Source organism: Leptopilina boulardi, unplaced genomic scaffold, assembly GCF_019393585.1.
Source record: "Leptopilina boulardi isolate dan_hultmark-lab unplaced genomic scaffold, ZJU_Lbou_2.1 LbouV2_216, whole genome shotgun sequence".
NCBI classification, from domain to species: Eukaryota; Metazoa; Arthropoda; class Insecta; order Hymenoptera; family Figitidae; genus Leptopilina; species Leptopilina boulardi.
This window is the reverse complement of record NW_026137770.1, coordinates 2915548-2934875: the sequence shown is the minus strand read 5'-3', so window position 1 is coordinate 2934875 and position 19328 is coordinate 2915548. Positions and strand designations below refer to the sequence as shown.

Sequence of the window (19328 nt, the reverse complement as noted above, 5' to 3'; positions counted from 1 at the left end):
TTTTGTTGTTAAAAAAATGGTAAATTTGGTACTTTTTTCGTACATCAAAAAAAAATTTTTTTTTCACGTCAATAATTTTTAAAAATTTTCTTCTTCGTTTCAATATGAAAAATTGAAACCTTAATTATATGAATGATCAATTATTAAAAATATAGAAAAATTTAAATTAAATTTTTTAGTAATTTTATTCTAAATATAAAATATTCAATTTTCTGTACTTAAAGAATCCTTAATTTATAGTTTTCATTTAACTAATTAAAAAAAAAACATTTTACCTAAAGAAATTATTTAATAAAAAATTTATCCTTCATTAAAGAATTTCTTTTTTAGTTTCGAATTTAAACAAAAAAAAATTCAGCCTAAAATAGTTACCAAGTTTATCTTTTTTGAACACAATTATTATAAAATTACAAATGTTTTAATATAAATAAGAATGAGCCACAGTCTTTAAAATCGTTTGCAAATAAAATAAAAACTATCCTTTTGTCAGGATGATACGTTCATCATTTTATTATTATAAAAAAAATTATATTAATATCCTATTGTTAATCAGACTCATTTTTATTAACATTAAAAATTAATTCCTAATTAACATTAATCGTAAAAACGTTAATGAAAAAAAGATTTGAGCTGTTTATGATATAAAACTCTGGTTTTGTTTTTAAAAGTCAAAATCTTGTTTTTTAGTTTTAGGATTATTTTTAAAATTTCAGCCTTTTGAGATATTCGAATGTACAATGTAAGGCTCTTTCATTTTTTTACAAAATGCATATTTGCTTATTATTAGGTATTATTTATGTGCACTAGATTAATAAAATAAAATTTAGGGTGAAAATCTAGGTATCCAAGAATGAACTCTTCTATGTCGACCGCAACTACATCTAGGTCTAAGAACTGCCAATAGAGCAAGAGAAGCACCTAAAATAGAAACTCCGCATAGTGCACCTGCTGTTACATCGTGAAGAGGAGTTCCCTTTTTTGGCCCCTTTACTGCAAGGAGCAAAAGTCCTGCACAACTTAATGCCGAGAGTCCCGCCAAACCTAAACCCGTCCAAGTTTTCCTCAAACTTCTTGATGCACCTGCTAGAGCACAACATAATCCACAAACGATGGCGCTATCAAAATAATACCTGAAAAGAAAATTTAAAAAAAATCATTTAGGTGAGTGTGTCAATTTTTATAATTATAATTATAATAAGTTAAGTTAAGTATATTAATTCAATATTATTAAATTATTCTCAGGAATATTTTCTCCCAAAAACTATTACTTTTTATTATAGTAGAAAGAACTCATAAAATTGAACGCGACATTTAAATTTCCCGCACAAATTAATTGTCTACTTTACCTACATTTCATAGATAGAAAACTCGTTGGATAAATTTTGCTACAGGCATGAAAAATTTTTAAATAAATTTTAGACGCAAATGTTTATGTTCAAAAGGGAATATTTTTCTTTTAATTTGAACAACAGTAAAATACCGGATATTATAAATTTTTCTACATTTTTTTACACAAAAAATTCATTATAAAGTGAGAAAAGTTGTCTCTCATCTACACTTGCCTGCACTCTATCAATTATTATTACTAAACAATTATCCAAATCTTTTTCATATTTTTCTACGCTGTGTATGTGAATGTATTTTCAATTTTTTGTGCGCAAATAATATTATAAAAAAATTAGAATTTATTTCTTTTCAATTTTATGACAATTTCTTCAAAATGTTGAGAATAATTTCTTTGAAATTAAGTGTGAATAATTTGGCAGCCATTTTGGACAGATATATTCTAAGCCTCTCTCTCGAAGTTGGACCACCTTTAATTTGGCGTTCATGGTAATTATCGTAATTATAATACCTATATAATTATTAGTTTCCATATTTTTCTTATACAATAAATAAAGCGTTTTGAACTAGTTAGGTATTATATCGTTAAAAACTAGAGGACAATAATTAGTACAGTTGAAGTATTGTCGCGCTTGTCTTCAGTCTCTTTAGGGAATCCTTTTTTTGGTGAAGATATGTAAGTGTAACGAATTTAGATGTGATAATATATGTACTCGCAAAGTTACAAATTAGAAAACATTTTTTAGGAAAGTATATATACATAATTGCATGTAGTGGCGTGAATAATATTTAATTTGCATATGGGATTGTGTGGGTACAATTTAACCTCAAAAAAAATCATCTATTGGTTTTTATACGATATTTATATACACTTTGAAACATTTCTTTTCGATTTGTTTAAAATGCTATTATTAAAAAGTTATTTAAGTGTTAATTTAATGATTTTATAATGTTTGCGACATAACCTAGAAAATATTGTAATTTTCTTTATAGTAAAATATTTATTTAAACATTTCTTCTTAGCTTTTTTATCGTATTCTAGAAGTGCTGACTAGATTTTCATAAAGCCCAGGCCGAAAAATTGATTTTATTTTAAAAAAAATATATTTTGTAATAACTTCAATAATTTTTTCGCATAGTGAATTATTATTTCGAAAAATTATTTACAATCTGCCTAACTAAATAATTAAAAAATTCTAATTTTTTAATGAAGCGAAAAATTAAAAAATCGTTTTTTTGATCTAAAATAGACTCGATTTAATATATATTTCCTAGATATATAATTATTAATTTATCTTGTAAGAAATAATTAAAATTGAATTATAAAAATTTTAGTTAAAAAAATAATATATATATATATATTTTCAAATAAATTAAAATGTAGATATTTTGTTTTCTCTTTAAAATAGGTAAAATTTGCTTACATTCTTCCTTGGGTTAAGGACAAGTAATACGCCAAGCCACAGGTGAGAATTCCAACGAGTACCAAAAGAAGTGGTGCACTATTTTTGTGATACTTTTCTGCTCCACTTACCATCGTAGTATTCGCTTCACTGGTGGGTGGCGATAGTGGAGGAACCTAAAAACAAAATCAATTTGTATGTGTACGAAACAAAATGAAAAAATCACCTAGAAATGCATCTCACACTTGCATTCAGTAAGAAGATTATTTTTATTAGTTTCCAATAAAAACATGTATATATTATACCTGAAGCATTACAATAAGAATACATTCTCTAATGAATTTCAATTTTTATCTTTTTTAAATTAAAATTGAAATAACTTATTTGGAAAGTTGAAAAGTAATTTAAATGAATTGTTTCGTATGTTAAATAAATATAGGGATTTAGAAAAAAATTTCCTAACTTATTGAAATATAATTGAAATTAAAAAATGTAAATTTTGTTTAATAATATAATTTTTGATGAAACTTACGACAGCAGTTCTTGCGATAAATGCATTTTCAACGCTTTGATAACCACATCTTTTTTGATCAGGTGATACAACTTGGTATTTGAGTGGACTGGATACCATTGGCGTCATGTCTGTTCCGCTTTGAAGATATTGATATCGGGATATTGAATATCCCTGATCTAATTGAACCAAGTCTGTCGGAGCAGTGCCCACATAACGTAATTTACCACAATTGGATGCAGGGCAGAGATCTTGTTGACGTGATGAACTTTCGTTGAGTGGTAAACATCGTCTGGCTGAAGATTCCTTATTTGGGGTTGAAGTCTGTGGTCCATTTGGCGAAAATGCTCTATTTTGCGGTGTTCCATGTGGCGTTCCTCTAGGATTTGGACTTAGAGCACGACCTTTAATGGGGGTAATTAATTAATTTCATATTTTTACTAATAATTTATTAAATTTAAAAAGTTTATTTCCTTTTCATCCTTTTTTCAAATTTGAAATAATTAAAAATTCTTATAAATAATAATGATGAAATTAATTCACACCTGATGGTGAATTTCCAGGACTGAATGCTCTTCTTTGAGGTGTTCCAGTTTGAGGAGCTGTGTGATGTCTTTTGGGCGATAATGTTCTTTCTTCTGATCTTGACCTGGGTTTTCTGGGTGTGGTCAAAATTTCATGGAGTTTTTGAGTGGCAATATTATTTCGAGGTGATGCTGGATATTCAGAAATATTTCTGTCTGGAAGTGCCGGAGGTTCCTCTAAAGGTAAACTGGTGTATCGACCTAAAGGAAAAAAGAAATTTATTGAATATTTCAATCTCTACTTTATTAAAAAGGTTAGTCACACCATTTTTCATTCGCATGAAATATTTCGATTAATTATTATATTTTATAAATAACAGTTGTTTCAATTATTCGATAATTATTAATGAAACATTTGCAACAAATCTTCCGAGACTGTAATTATTATTAATTTACTATTTATATAGTAAAAAAAAAATTTAATGAAAAAGGAAATAATATTTCTTATATAGCAATTTGTTTAATTATCTACTCTATTACCAATTATGGTTGATTTGAGTTCATAAAATGAAATTACTATTTGCAATCAGTATGAAAGATAATTGAAAGATATAGTTTCTGAATTGTGAATTTCACGTGAAAAAGGCAAATTTTTTACGATTTTTACACGATTATCTGGTCTTATAAAGAAAAACAAAATTATGAATCAAGTGTAATTTTACGATCGTTAGTAACATATATAGGCTCGTAATTAGTCGACCATTAAAGGATGTTTTTTTCTATCATTCTCGAGCAAACCATACGAGAAAACAATAACGTTGAATTGCTTTTAGAACGAATATTTATTTCAAAAAAGAATAAATTTTCGTTCGTTATTTCTATAAATGATTTTTTAAATATTAAAATGAAGTCTACTTGTGCCATGATAAATATATTAGACCCTGATTTTTTGGTTAAATTTTTATTAAAATAAATTTTCGTCTAAATTTTTATTTCCATGCTAAATTTCTATTTAGCCAAAAGGAAATGCTTTGAAGTTTAAATTTAACCGAATTTTTACTTGGGCTTAATTTTTTAATTAACCAAGTTTACTATTGAAAAAATTTGCATTTAATTGAATTTACTACAAACAAAATTTTTATTCAACCGAATTTAATCGAATTATTATTTTAACGAATTTCCATTACATCACACTGTCCAAAAGTTTATTTTTTGATTTAAATAATAATCTGTTACGTAACAATTATCAAGTAAATATTTATTTGATATTAAATAATAACTATTTCAGTCAAATGAATATTTGTTTAAGAAATTATTGATTTGAATACAGTTTATTTGATTTAAATATAAATGAATCGTTAATTTCGAAAAGGACTCAACTCTGAAAACTGTAAGAGTCATTTTCACTATCAATTTAATTTCCATTTGTTTGAGTTAGTATTTATCTAAATTTCTATTTTATCAAATCTTTATTGTAATTGAATTTTCATATAAGCAAATTGTCACTTAATTAAATTTTCTTTGGATCGAATTTTTATTATTTAACAAAATTTACATTTAACCGAATTTTGATTTAGGCAAATAACAAATTTGGATATATGTTAAATTCGGTTATATGAAAAAACGGTTTAATGGAAATATTCTTAAAGAAAAATTATAATGCTGAAGTTCGCAACGTTTTTATAAACGAAAATAAAAAAAATGTTGAGACGATATGTATTACTTTGAGTTAAAATTAAAGTTCTTCGGGGGCTTTTATAAAAGTATTAATTTCTTGAAAGTTTGTGCAAATTAAAATTTGAGATAAATTGAGTTGATAAAAATTTTATTTTAATTTTTCGTTTTTGAAAACGTTTGCAGATTTCAGCTTCATTAAAAATTCAGATAAATGAAATTTGGAAAATTGTGAAATCATTTATTTTTTTTTAGAAATATGGTCAAATACACATTTTTTTCTCAATTTTTCAAATTTGTTTTGTCAGAATTAACGTTTATTTAAGAATATTTCCATTCAATCGATTTTTGATTAAATAAAATTTTCATATAACTGAATTTTACATATATATATATCTGAATTTGCTTATAACCAAATTTGTATTAATTTGCTACAAATTTGGTTATAAGCAAATTCAGATATAACAAGTGACAATTCACATGTATGAAAATTCAATCGAAGGAAAATTCTGTTACAATGATTTGATGAAATAAAAAGGGGCGCATGATTATTCCATAATGTGAATTAGTTAGCATTTTCATTTTATAGAATTTTACTTTATTCAAATTTATATTTTACGAATTAATGTTCAATCAAATTTAAATTAACCAGAATATTTATACTTAACAGAATTTCTATATGTAATCAAATTTTTATTTAACAGAATATTCTTTCAACATAATTTCCATTAAGCATACTTTTTATTCGAAAGAATTATTTTTAATACGAATTTTTATTTATCTTATTAAACAGAATTTCGTCTGAGTAGAATTTTTAAATGCTGTCAAGAAAATTGTCCTTGATTAATTTTAAAATTTGTGCCGAAATATTTCTACCGTTTCATTATTCGACCATTTTCAATGTAGAATAAATGAAAATTCTAATTTTTAAGATTTCTGTTAAATAACATTTTATATTAATAAAAATTTGGTTTATTGAAAATTTTGTCATTTAAAAATTCTACTCAGATGAAATCCTGTTTAATAAGAATTCTGATAAATAAAAATTCGTGTTAAAAATAATTCTTACGAATAAAAAGTGTGCTAAATTGGAAATTGTGTTGAAAGAATATTCTGTTAAATAAAAATTTGATAACATAGAAATTCTTTTATGTATAAATATTCCGGTTAATTTAAATTTGATTGAATTATTAATTCGAAAAACATAAATTTGAATAAAGTAAAATTCTATCTAATAAAATTGAGCTGCTGGAAAGTAAAACAACACATAAACTTCTGACTCTCATTGAATTATCATGACAGTCAAAATTTTTATGTGATTATGGAATAATCATGCGCCCCAATAAAATTTCGTTTAATAGAAAAAATTAGCTCAAAAGCAGGTTTTTTTTTTTTTTTTTTGATGAAATATACCTTGTGGTGTACTAATTTGCCGGCGAATGGGGGAAATGACTTTGGCACCATTCCATGTAGTTTCATTCTCCTGATAGTCTTGGTCACCCGGTACAACAGCGTATCGTGCCCCGTTGTTCCGGCACGTACGCAGCTGCAGTTGTCCGTTGTTGTTCTCTTGGTTGACCGGCGGAGCAGAACGAAGCACCTGTTGATGTGGTATAAATTCATATCTCGATGAGCCTGTTCTTTGCAATTGAGCTCGCTCAGCAGCATCGTCCTGAATGTATTCATATCTCGAGGATTGTACATTGTAGGTCACCCGTTGTTCTTGAACCGGAAGACTGCCATATCTTCTGTGACTAGATGATGTTGTTGATGATGATGATGATGATGCTGTTGTTGCTGCTGCTGGTGGTCCCGTCTCTTCGAGATAACAATAACGCTCTTGAATTGAGTGATTATTTCGCATTTGTATCTCGGCTGCAGTTTCCGGCTGACTTTGAAAGGCAGCATTAGTTTGTCCATATTGATGATGTTGCATCTGCAGCTGTTGTGGCGGTGGAGGTGGGGGAAGATCGTCTCCCTGAAATTGTGGAGGTGGCGGGAGATCATTTCTGTCATCATGAATGAACTCGGATTGTCGGCAAAAGGATGGATTTGTATAACAGTGCACTGGCGTTGGTTCATTTGGATGATTCATTTTTGCTTATTCTTCTTCGTCTTCTTTTTTTTTTTTTTTGTTTCTTTTTGTCCTTTGTGTGCAGTTTCTTCTTTTGAAAGCTGATTCCAATCAATGGGGAAAGTTGAAGTCACATTATTTGACCCCGGACCGGTTCACTTGAATGACACTGTATATGCATAGCCGATCATTGAACTGCTTGGAATGCATTTAATTCGTAGCAGTTTGTTTTTATATGATACTTTGAATTTTATTGACGACGATTTATCAGTAAAATGATGATACTACTGACGAAGGTGGGGGTTTGCCAGGTTGCCAAGGACCGGGTCACGGACGGACGTAGCGGCGCTACTGGTCTCTGAATTTCCGAAAAGCTCTTTATGCACATTTTTATTTTTCTTCTTTTCAATTTTATTTTCCTTTTTTTTTAAATTTGTTTTTAACTTTCGATTTTTGAGAATTTATTCTATTTTCACTTGTTTCTTTGTTGTCTTCTATGTTCAATTTTCATTTTTTAAAAAATGATTTTTTGAATTTTCACTTTTTTCTTTTTTTGTCTTCACTTTAAATTTTTTCTTCACTTATTCCCTTCATTGTGTTTAGAATATTTTGTCGATTTCACTTCATCCTTGATTTTCACTTGCTTTTCTTTTTGGTTTATTTACTTCCTTTATCTTTGGTGGTCTTTGTGTTGAAATCAATTTTCTGGCACTTTTTCAAATTGCTTTTAAAAATATTTTAAATTTGTTTCTATTATTTTGAGAAAAAAAATTGTTTTTTCTTTTTTGAATTTGGAACACTTTTCTTTTCTTTGTAGACGCGGGAAACTTGTGTGTTTATATTTACTGAAGAGTGGAGGAAATTGTGAGTGCAGTTTATTGAAAGGAAGATTCGTTTGCAGTATTATTACCGTTACTTCCTTGACCTGAACTCGACGGTTGCTGCGAACAAACTGCCTGAATATTCCCTTGTAGCAGATGCGCAAAGGGCGTTTCGCTGGCTTTTAATGCGACTGTTGGAGTTCCAGGATGCAGAGGGGTTGCAATACGGGCCCCGAATGTCAACTTCGTGGGGTAGGGACACGATATAGTCGACTCGAATCGAATTCTTTTTAATGCATTAGGGGGGTGCATTTAAATCACCCTGTAAAATAGAAAAATACGTTGGAATTACTAATATATTTTGAAAGGGAAAATCTATTAGTTTTTTATTTGTCAGCATTAAGTAGAAAATATTATATTTTAAATAAATTAAGTACTTCTCAAAAAATTGAAGATTTCTATAATTGAATCATGAAAAATGGTAAAATTAATTTTTCAATTTTTAAAGAATTTATTTAATTTGCTAAAAATATATTGTTTTTAATTTTAAAGGTTAATAGTTCAATTTTGAATTTTTATTACATTTATGTAAAAATATATAATTTTTTAATAAATTATCAAAAAATAAGTATAAAGAACTGTAAAAAGAATCATTGGGAAATATTCTAATTTTTTCTTTGACTATTTTTTTATTTTTTAATTTTCTTTCAACTTTTTAATATATTGATATTTATAATTTGTTATTAATTTTCTTTTTAAATATCTTTTTAATATTAATTGAAATGCTTGGCACCAAATTAAAAAATGAAAATAGTATTTCAAGAAAGGTGTTTTTTAAAAAAGGCTATAAATATACAGGTGGCACGCATGGCAGATTAACATTTTGAAACCTTCCATATAATACCTGCGAAGGTTCGTAATATTTTTTTTCCGGTATTTCTGTATATATATATGGTTCTAAAGTCATAGGGAACTTGGGTTGTTGAGACTGTAGGTAATTTTCTGGACAGCTGCTGCGACCGTTGGACGCGTGCCTCAATCGTAACAGCTGCCCCAATACTGATGTTCGTTGTGTATGAATACGCACATCCAATCCTTATCGATATCCTTCGAGAGTCCTTTTAAACTGGTGCAACGGTCGAAAAGTCATCAAACGATTTTTGTCTTTACAATTTATTATTTTAAATCTTCAATAATGCATTTTTTTTTTGCACCAAATTATTTTCTGCAATTGTTTCATTATTTATGAAGGAACAAATTTAATTTAATTTCCAAAAAAATTTTGTTTTCATTAAAAAACAAATTCTTTTTTTTTTCAAAAGAAATTTTTTCTCTTTTGTCAGAAAAAAATTTATTTTTACGAAAATGTTTTCTTTTAGAAACATACTTTTTTTTCTTCCTTTTCTTGTTTTTGCAAAAATTTACCTTTGAGGCCAATAAATTCTCTTGGAAATAATTTTAAATCTTTCAAAATTAAAGTAAACCAATAATTTATAGTGAAAGCACTTTCAAAGTAATTTTTATGAAAATCTGAAATAATTTCATAAAAAAAAATTGTTGAGTGTTTTTAAATCGACATAAATTTAAATTATATTTTAAAAATATTATGTTCCGCTTGATACAGATTCTTTTTTACATAACATAAAACCGATAAATCTCAAAGTTGTGTATTACAAAAGCGTGAGCGATCGTTGTATTCGTTCTTATAACATAAAATTAAGTTAACAAGTAATTTTGTAGTCATGATAAATTATTTTGCCGTCATTATTGCTTCATGTTATTCACAAAGATTCTAATTCAAAATCGATACTTTCTAATTCAAGCCATCATCATCATTTCTATTCTTTTTTTTATTGTCAAATAAATATCACATGAATTCACGTAATTGATTTTAAAATATAGTATTTTAGAAACATTTTTATGAGTAAAATTTTTTTAACAATTTAATAATTATTGTTTAGTTGATTAACATTTTTTTTTTGAATGGTTATAAAAAATTAAAAAAAATTAATTTGGAAATTATTTAATTGTTAATTATAAAGTTGTGCTTGCTTTTTTTTGGTCAACTTTCCTTAATAGGTGTCGAGCGACTCGTTTTCATTCTGGTCTAAGAATTAATCCGGTTTTTGATCCTAAGGTTGGTTTAAAAAAACGAAAAATAAAATTCAGATGTGCTTTCTGAACGCAAAATTTTTAAGGAATGTGAATGATATTTAAATGAAAAACCAGATTTATAAAATGTGGATATCGCGATATTTTATAGACTTATTTGAAAGAATGTCATTTGAGAAAATTAAAATTATTCACTATCGGTTGTAGGAAATTTATTTAAAGTATAAAAATATGAATTTTTTTTTCTTTCTTCAAATTTATTGAAGATCCGGAATGCTACTCTTATTCAAGGAAGAGAGTAAAGTAGCTTGAAAATTATAGGACTGCCTTCCGACAATTTCACTTTGTACATTTTTTTGTTGGTGTTTTTTTTTTAAAGTCTCTCATTAAGTGTATCGACAATGGAGATAAAAGTACGTTTTATTTTCTACTTGAATGCACTTCATTGATTGACTTTTTCCCCCCTTTTTTAAACCTGGCTTTGAGAAAGTCAGTTTTTATTTTACATATATACTTTTAATATATTTATGTATATTGATAATATATTATAATTTTTATTATTTGAATTGAACTAATTTCTTTAAATATTAATAGTTTGCGATTCGGGATTGAAATAATAGTAATTGAAGAAGATATATTTTTTTTCATTTCCGTAAAATTTTTTTAATTAATTTTTTTGTAAAATGAATTTTTTTTATAACGACAAAAAAGCTATAATAACCTCAATATTGTAAAATTATAAAATAATAAACTTAATTTGATCATCTTCACTTTTAACGTGAACTCAATCACGTAGTATAATAATAATAATAATGAAACACGTGGTTATTTTCCTTTTATGAAAGACAAAAAAAAAAAACTTTCTCCAAGGGAACAAAAGATTTGAAAAAATTACATTTTACGTATATTTAAAACACCAAAAATTATAATTTTTTTTTAAAACGAATAAATATTTTTTCCAATATAAAACATAAATGTTATTAAAATATAAATATTAATAATACAAAAGCATTAGTTACATAATTTAAAGTAAAGAGAAATATAAATAAATAATATAAAGATATTAAAAATTTAATTATTTTTTTCTTATACTTAAATATTGTAAATTATTATTTAAATTATTTGGTATAAACCACTAATTACCTGACAATGAAGTGATTTTATGTTATAGGCACAATAATTAAGAAATGTTTTATATTGCAAAACAATAAGTATATAACTACTGGAGTAAAAGTACATAATTTGTTAACTGTGAACAATTGACTGAGTGAGTATTTAAAAAATTATAAAGGTAAATACTTTTCAAAAGGAAGGGGTTAAGTTTCCATTTATATACAAATATATATTTATTTGTAAAAATGGTAAAAAAATAGTCCTTCTTAAGAAAATTGCAACTAATTTTTTAATCATCGACTAAAAATGTATTGTAATTAGTAATCAGACATAATCAATGGAATTCCTAATTAGTGAATCAGAATTCAATCACTTAGAATGCATATATATATATACATATAAATATGTAACCTTGACTTTTCTCGAAAGTATGAGTTAAACTACAACAATTGATTAGATTTTTAGTTTAATTCGCAAAAATTCCTAGTATTTTGTTTAATATTTTTTATTTAATTATTTCATATTTAATAATTATTTATTAATTTATCTTATTAGTTATTTAACAAAAATTCATTATTTTGCTTTATTATTTAATATTTCAATATTCATATTCAATTATTTTTTATTTATAATTTTCTTTTTTTGTTATAATTTTTTTTTATTGTAATTTTAATTTTATCTAATTCTTAAATTTTGTTTTTTTTGCATTTTGATATTAAAAAGAAATTATATGAAAACTTTTTTGTTTATATTATATTTTGAAAAATATTATATTGAATGTGGAGGGATGGACGAAATATCTTTTGTAAATGCTTAAGAAAGTAGGCAATGACGTTTAATATATATTATCTTTGTTCAACAATAAAGGTCAGTCTTTCCTAGATTCTTACGTGTTGAAGACCCTGAGACTATTTTGCTCGCTGAGAGACCTTTGATTATTATGCTTTTCTCACACTGTTTGTTTCTTTTTTGTTTATTAATTTGCATTTATGTTTTATTTAATCAATTTTTGTGTTAATTATTAATTAATCCATAATTCGTTATTAATTGTTCATACATTTTTTTAACAATATATTACTTAAGTAAAAAAAAAAATTTAAATTAAAAAAATGATATAGAAATCAAACGAATTGCTTTGAATATTTATTTGAATGGAATACATTTTTATACTGAAAAAAATGTTTCTTCACATCAAACAAATTAAATTGAGATAATTATTTTATTTGGATAAAACATTATTTTTTCAAGAATTCTTGAATAAAGGAATAAATAGTTGTATTTAATTTACCTTTAGGAAAATTCGATTCGTTGATTTGTTATAATTTATTTTATTTTTATTTGAATATTTGGCGCCTGTTTTTTATAACGTGCACACAGGTGTGTTCATTATATGAATTAGACAAAAGCGACAATATAAATTCAAGTATATATAATTTATTTGAAATGAGAGTTAAATTTAAAATTCAAAAGAAAAAAAGGGCCGTGTCAATTTAACAGTGTGAACGACGCCTAGTAAAGCATATATACAAGTTGCATCTATCTGTCGATCTGTTGTCCCTTTCACTACTGCAAGTCGATCGCGTGGGAGGTCGAGACTTTGTATTTCATAGTAATTTCAACTGCGGGACTAGTCTTCGTCTCCATATAGTTTAGTTTTAAACTTGCCGTCTCTATCAAAGAAGATCTTTCTCTCTCTCTCCATCACTTGCGCGAATTACCAGTCAAGAAATCAAAAAAAAAAAAAAATTTAAACGATTTATATTCACGCGACTTTCCGCATTTATTTTCATCGTGATCCTTTTTATCATACAACGTGACCGAAGAATCTCAAACCCACGTGACATAATAATCAAATATTCATCGATTGAACGAAAAAACGAAATTTCCACTAAAATTGACGATTAGAAGAAAAAATTTTCAACAACAAAAAATAAAAGCATTTTTAATTTAAAAAATTAAATTAAAATAAGAAAAATAATTGAAAAATGGAAAAATAAAACAGAAAACTAAAATAAACCCAAGAAATAATGATCAGTGATTATGATTTCAGCATAAAGTTCAGTGATCAGTGAATAATCGAAAAGAGTAATATTAAATTCGAGGGAAGAAGATTTCTCATGCACGAATAATGTAACGAGGTCCAATCGGCGCTTTTATTACACAACGGAGAAAAAGAAGAAAGAAGAGAAAAAAAAGGACAGAACACGGTGCCATAGTTATTAAATTGCCTGAGACTCGTGGTTGACTCGAAACAATCTTTTATACTTATTGCACGAGTCGTGAGTAAATTTTTTGATCCTGTCTTTGTTTTCGTTGACACATTGCACAAGATTATATAGAAAGTAAGTTGACGTGCGCGGAGAAATCCCTACAATACTCTTGTCTCACCGAGAAGATTCAATTAAGTAGCAAAACACGAGTGATGATTAGCATACAACGCTAATATACACAAGTCAAAGATTACGAAAGTATATATATATATACACGAGATATAATCTATACGAGAGTTCATAAAGGCATAAATATAAAATTACATCCAACTATATGTAATCGAGCATTAAATTGTATAAAAAAAAGTTCAAAAAATATTAAAAAGAAGTTTTAAATTAAAATTTCAGAAAAAAAGAAAAAAATCAATTCAATGATTATGAAAAAGTAAATGAAGAAATAAAATGAAACTTGCAAATGCAAATTTAAGTAGATCAGGACAAATAATTTGTTTATGAAAAAAAATTTCAATTTTCTCTATTCGAATTTTTTGGAGAAAATGTTTTTCTACTCTGAATATTGTTTTAAGTGATAAAATAATGAAAATTTTATAAACAGGAAAACGTAAAAGTGATTTTCTTAGATTTTATGTCAAAAAAATAAATATAACTGTGTAAGTGGACTATCTATTATAATGAAGTGTATGAAACTGGAGTGAATTTCAATCCGTGAACTACCAAAACTAAAATATTCAGCAATGTGCATTGGAGAATTTGTAAAAATTCACAAAAATATGAGTAAGTGCATTAAATTTGAAAAAAAAATGTAATCTTGAACCATAAAATTTTATTTGTTTTAATTTTATTTTTATAATAATAGCAATTGCATCCAATTATTGACAGAATTAAGATGACAAATTTTACTAGTAAAGGTAAAAGCAGTTTTTAAACACTAATATTATTAAATAATTTTATTCAATTAGAATAAAAAACTCAAATTTGCGAATGTTTGTTCGATTTTATTTATTTTACAGAAATTTTTTAAATTATATTTTATTTTTGTACATTATTTTGGCAACAAGTGGGAAAATATTGTTAAAAAATTTTTCATGAATAGATTTTTAAAATATTTTTGTAAGTAATTTTGCTATTTCGATTATATCGAACTAAACGATCAAATTGTCCCTAAAAGGTATTGAAGTTAAAGATTATTTATTTACCATAATAAATATTATTAACATTTCTTTCCAACCGTTTCAGTACTTAATTTTTTTTTGGGACTAAAATGAAAATTAAAATGCGGGAAAAATAAAAATATCTTATCTTTTTATTTAAAATTTTAATTTTATAAAAAAAACACAAGGTAATCATAAATAAAATTTAAAAAGTACTGAAAAAAAATAATTTTATACCTAATTCAAATTTCTGTCCAGAAAAAAATTTGTTTATTAGTATTTTCAACTTTATAAACTAAAAGTAACATAGACAAATTATTAAAAAATTAATTTTTTAATTTGTTTAGAAAAAAAATTATTCAGTACTTATTTTGTAACAAAATATATATAAAATTAAGTTCCTAGCAATAATTGGATGTTATATGTAACATATTTATTTTTAAAAAATAAAACAAAAACAATAAAATAAATAAATAATAATAATAACAATAAATAAAATAAAAAAAAATTGTTTCGCGTGAAATTAAAATAAAGATCCATAATATTATTGACAAAGATTAAAATATTACGTTTTATTCATTATAAACAATGTAAAAAATAATTAAGAAACTATATATAAAAATTAAGTGTAGAAATTTATTTTTACACATATTTTTGGGATCTCTGAATTTTTTCCAATTCTTGTTAATATAATTTTTATTTTCTCAAAATAATGAGGATTAAAAATTAAAATAGAAAAGAAAATTTATATTGAAAAACTCTTCTATTGTTTAATTTTTATTCATTTCAATTTGTTAGGTATTTTAATTTCCATTTATTAAATTAAGTACCTGTTTGTTAAAAAGATTTTGTTTATTTAAATTGTCTAGCATTAAGCATAAATACAAGATTTATTCAAATTGTTGTCATTTTCATTTTTTCGAATTTTTAATTATAATTAAAAATGTAATAATATTTAATTAATTTATTTTTTTATTTGCAGTTAATTATAAATAATAAATCATAATAAATAATTTTGAATGATATTAAAATAATTTTTAATTATTCTAAATTTCATTTTTTAAAATTGATGTTCTAGTTCTTATAATATTCTTTCACTTTTTTTTAGAAAGTGTGAAAAATGAAATGATAACATTTAATTTTTTTATATGGAAATTTCCATCAAATTAAATGAAAAGTTTAAGTAAAAATTTTGAAATAAAAAAGTAGATAATGAATAAAGAAATAATAGAAATTTCACAATTTATTTAAATTTAAGAATTTCGTCTTACCTTTATCCTATTTATATTTTTATTATTTATTAATTCTATTTAATTACATAAGGAAATAAATTTTGGTTCCAAAAATACAAGTTTTATTTTTTTGTGTAAAATATACATACGTAAAAATGATTTTTTTTTTCGTAAAACAAAAAGATCTTCCAAACGTAAAATGAAAATTCATGAATGAAATATTTTGGATTTTTACTTTAATGTTCACTATAGAATAAAAATATAAAGTTGAATATAATTGACAATATGAAATTAAAACAAGGGTCTCTTTTGGTAGGTGGTTCACGGTCAAGTGCATTGAAGGCAGGAAACGTCGATGGACTTCCTGCGTTGGAGGGACTGGAGTGATTTACAATTCAATACACCGGACTTGAGGAGGAGTCACTTTCAATTTTATTATAAAAAAAAAAAAAAAAAAAAAATTTATTTTAATAATTGAAAAAAAATGGAGGAGGTATATATCATAAGAATAAAGACGAAACCACTTCTCTCGTCCCTTTATCCTTCGGAGAGAAGGTATTCAGCGTCGACAGTTGGTGGTTTAGCGATGGTTCACTTTGGACTCGGTGTCCTTGCCCTTTTACTTGGATCGCTTGCTGGTCTCATTCAGGGTCCAATTTTGGCTCTCTTTTGTCTGATACCGTTTATTTCCGGTCTACTAGCTTGGAAAAAATGGTACATTGACCGCAACATAGGTCTCTTCTTTTATGGCAGTCTCATATCATTGATCGTTGCATTATTCTGTTTGGCTGCAACTATTTTTCATATGATTACAATCCTTCAGGGAAATGACACTTCTTCTTGGTCCATGGAGCATATATTTAATTTTAATTCATCAAATGGATCTCTTAATGCTTTTGCCAAACATAATAATTCATCGTTCAATGATGAATTATCAATCGATAGGATAAATTTTAATGATAAAATTTTAAATGACAATTCATCGGATGATGAGGATGATTTTAATTTACCATTTAGAAGGATTGACACATTAGATGATCTTGTGGCGGAATCGTCTATGATTGAGGAGAAAAGAATTTTTGGTAATGACGTTGTGAATAAAAGTGGATTACCGGAAATGATGAAAGTTGGAGAAAATGAGGATGGATTATTACATTCGAAATTATTGTTGGCTACAAATGTATTAGTGGCATCATTATTGGAAGTGGCTTGGTCGTTTTTGAGCGCAAGAATTGGACTACGTGGAATGATAAATCGTGTTGAAACCATTTATGGTGGGGGTGGAAATGTTACAATTGGTAATAATAAAAAACAGAAAATTGGTTGTAAGAAGAAGAAAATGCAAGCACCAAGACCGGACATACTCAGTCATTATCAAAAGAATTTTGGTAGTTTGCAGAGTTTGAATTCCTTTCAAAGTTCCATAAATTCGGGACCAAGACTTCCGTTGCCGGAATCCAGTAGAGAATTTCGGGAAAGGGTCGAGAGATTCTTGGTCAATCAGGCCGCTTCACAGAATTGTTGAAAAAAAGAAAATATTACGGTTCTCGAATCCTTTTTTTTTCACCGTAGATTCCCTCCGAGATGTAATTTAATAATTAAAGAAAGATTTTAATTACATTTTAAAAATGAAGAAAAAAACACAATTTTTAATTATTATTTTTCTTTTTATTGTTATTAAAATTTCATTGTTAATTTTATTAATTAAAAAGCATTTAAAAACTTTGAAAATTTTTTTTTTTTAATTTTGTTTTATTTTCAATTTTAATGATTATTAAGTGTTTAAAAATGTAACAAAAAAAAAAATTTATGAATTTAGATCGTTTTAAGAAGACGAGAGACGATTATATTTTTAGGTAATAAATTGTAATGTAATTTTACTCTTCCGATATTATACCGAACGATGGTGTGACTATCATCAACTTTACCTTGATATGAGATATTTTTTACATTGAAGATTATGTAATGAATATTTACATAAGTAATAGATTTGAATTCTAAGAATCCTGCAATAGCGTAATTAAGTTTTTTAAATATATATTTTTTTTGAATGATAAAAAAATAAGGCGTTAACAAGAAATATTTTCGATAAAATATTTTAATTATTATAAATAAAATAGTCAATAAAGAAAAAAAAATTGATGTATGTACTTATATATTGATGTAAAAAAAATGAGAAATATATAAAAATATTAAAAAAGCTAAATTAAAATATTATTTTTTTAATAGCAAACGATTTGTAAAAATAGTTTTATTTGCAATTCACATAATATGAAGCGCAACAATTGATTCTTATTTATAGAATTATTATAATAATCACGATTTATGCTCTTGTATAAGTTTGTTCTTTTATGCAAAATATGAAAAAATACCCAAAATATGATCAGCTAAATTGATTTAAAATTTTCATTAAAATAATTAAACTATTATTAATTTAAATAATTAAATCTGATTAAATGCAAATTCGAAAATCGTTTTGATTTTGCATTTTTGTTTTTTAATTTATAAATGTGTAATTTTTCATAATATTTGAAGAAAATTGTCACAATCTTGTAATAGAAAAAAAAATGTAAATATATTTACATTAAATATATTTAAATATCAATATTTTACTTTTTTTTGAAAATTACTGACAGTAATAATAATCTATTTACATTTTAATAGAGTTATAATTTTGTAACGTCTAGTCTTTCAACCGGAAATCAATATAACATGAAATAATTATTATTCGTGAATTATTAACTCTATTATTTCTGGTTCACTCTCTATTATTTTACCATAATTCCTGCCAATCATATTTATCTCCAATAAAATCTCTACAAGAAGAATATCTATTTCTCTATTTTAGAGTTGTGGAAAATTTAAATTATGATTCAGACTTGTTCATAAATAATTTATAATCTTTGCGTATAATATTATTTTTAAAATCGTCGATTTTAGTTTTTTCAATCATTAAAATTTATAACAGAAAGTTATAAATAGAAACTCCCCTTTTACTATTTTGGGTTAATTATTTTATATAATAATTATTTAGTAGATTATTCATTATTGAATAATAATATTTTATTATTGTTATTTTATTTTCAACATAAAATAACAACATAATCGTAATAATTAAAAAAAAATTTAATTATATCA

General features: G+C 25.3%; 2 protein-coding genes across 2 annotated transcripts; one reads left to right on the top strand and one right to left on the bottom strand.

The window, feature by feature from the left end:
* Positions 1 to 361: 361 nt before the first annotated feature.
* On the bottom strand, positions 362 to 8591 carry LOC127279530 (uncharacterized). Its single transcript, XM_051301935.1, has 5 exons — positions 6870 to 8591; positions 3804 to 4043; positions 3280 to 3662; positions 2769 to 2923; positions 362 to 1130 (listed from the first exon to the last, which is right to left on the bottom strand). Exons 1-5 carry the CDS (start codon positions 7549 to 7551, stop codon positions 824 to 826), a joined length of 1767 nt encoding a protein of 588 aa, XP_051157892.1. The 5' UTR covers positions 7552 to 8591; the 3' UTR covers positions 362 to 823.
* Positions 8592 to 13137: 4546 nt separating this feature from the next.
* Positions 13138 to 18320, top strand: LOC127279539 (uncharacterized). The gene is made up of 2 exons (XM_051301972.1): positions 13138 to 14581; positions 16507 to 18320. Exon 2 carries the CDS (start codon positions 16675 to 16677, stop codon positions 17713 to 17715), a length of 1041 nt encoding a protein of 346 aa, XP_051157929.1. The 5' UTR covers positions 13138 to 14581; positions 16507 to 16674; the 3' UTR covers positions 17716 to 18320.
* Positions 18321 to 19328: the final 1008 nt, after the last annotated feature.

Excerpts from the sequence above, each read along its gene's own strand:
- LOC127279530 (XM_051301935.1), bottom strand. The coding sequence starts at position 7,551 with ATGAATCATCCAAATGAACCAACGCCAGTGCACTGTTATACAAATCCA. Across the intron at positions 4,044-6,869 it reads GCAAATTAGTACACCACAAG|GTCGATACACCAGTTTACCT; the intron begins GTATATTTCATC and ends TTTTTCCTTTAG. Across the intron at positions 2,924-3,279 it reads TTATCGCAAGAACTGCTGTC|GTTCCTCCACTATCGCCACC; the intron begins GTAAGTTTCATC and ends TTTTGTTTTTAG.
- LOC127279539 (XM_051301972.1), top strand. The coding sequence starts at position 16,675 with ATGGAGGAGGTATATATCATAAGAATAAAGACGAAACCACTTCTCTCG.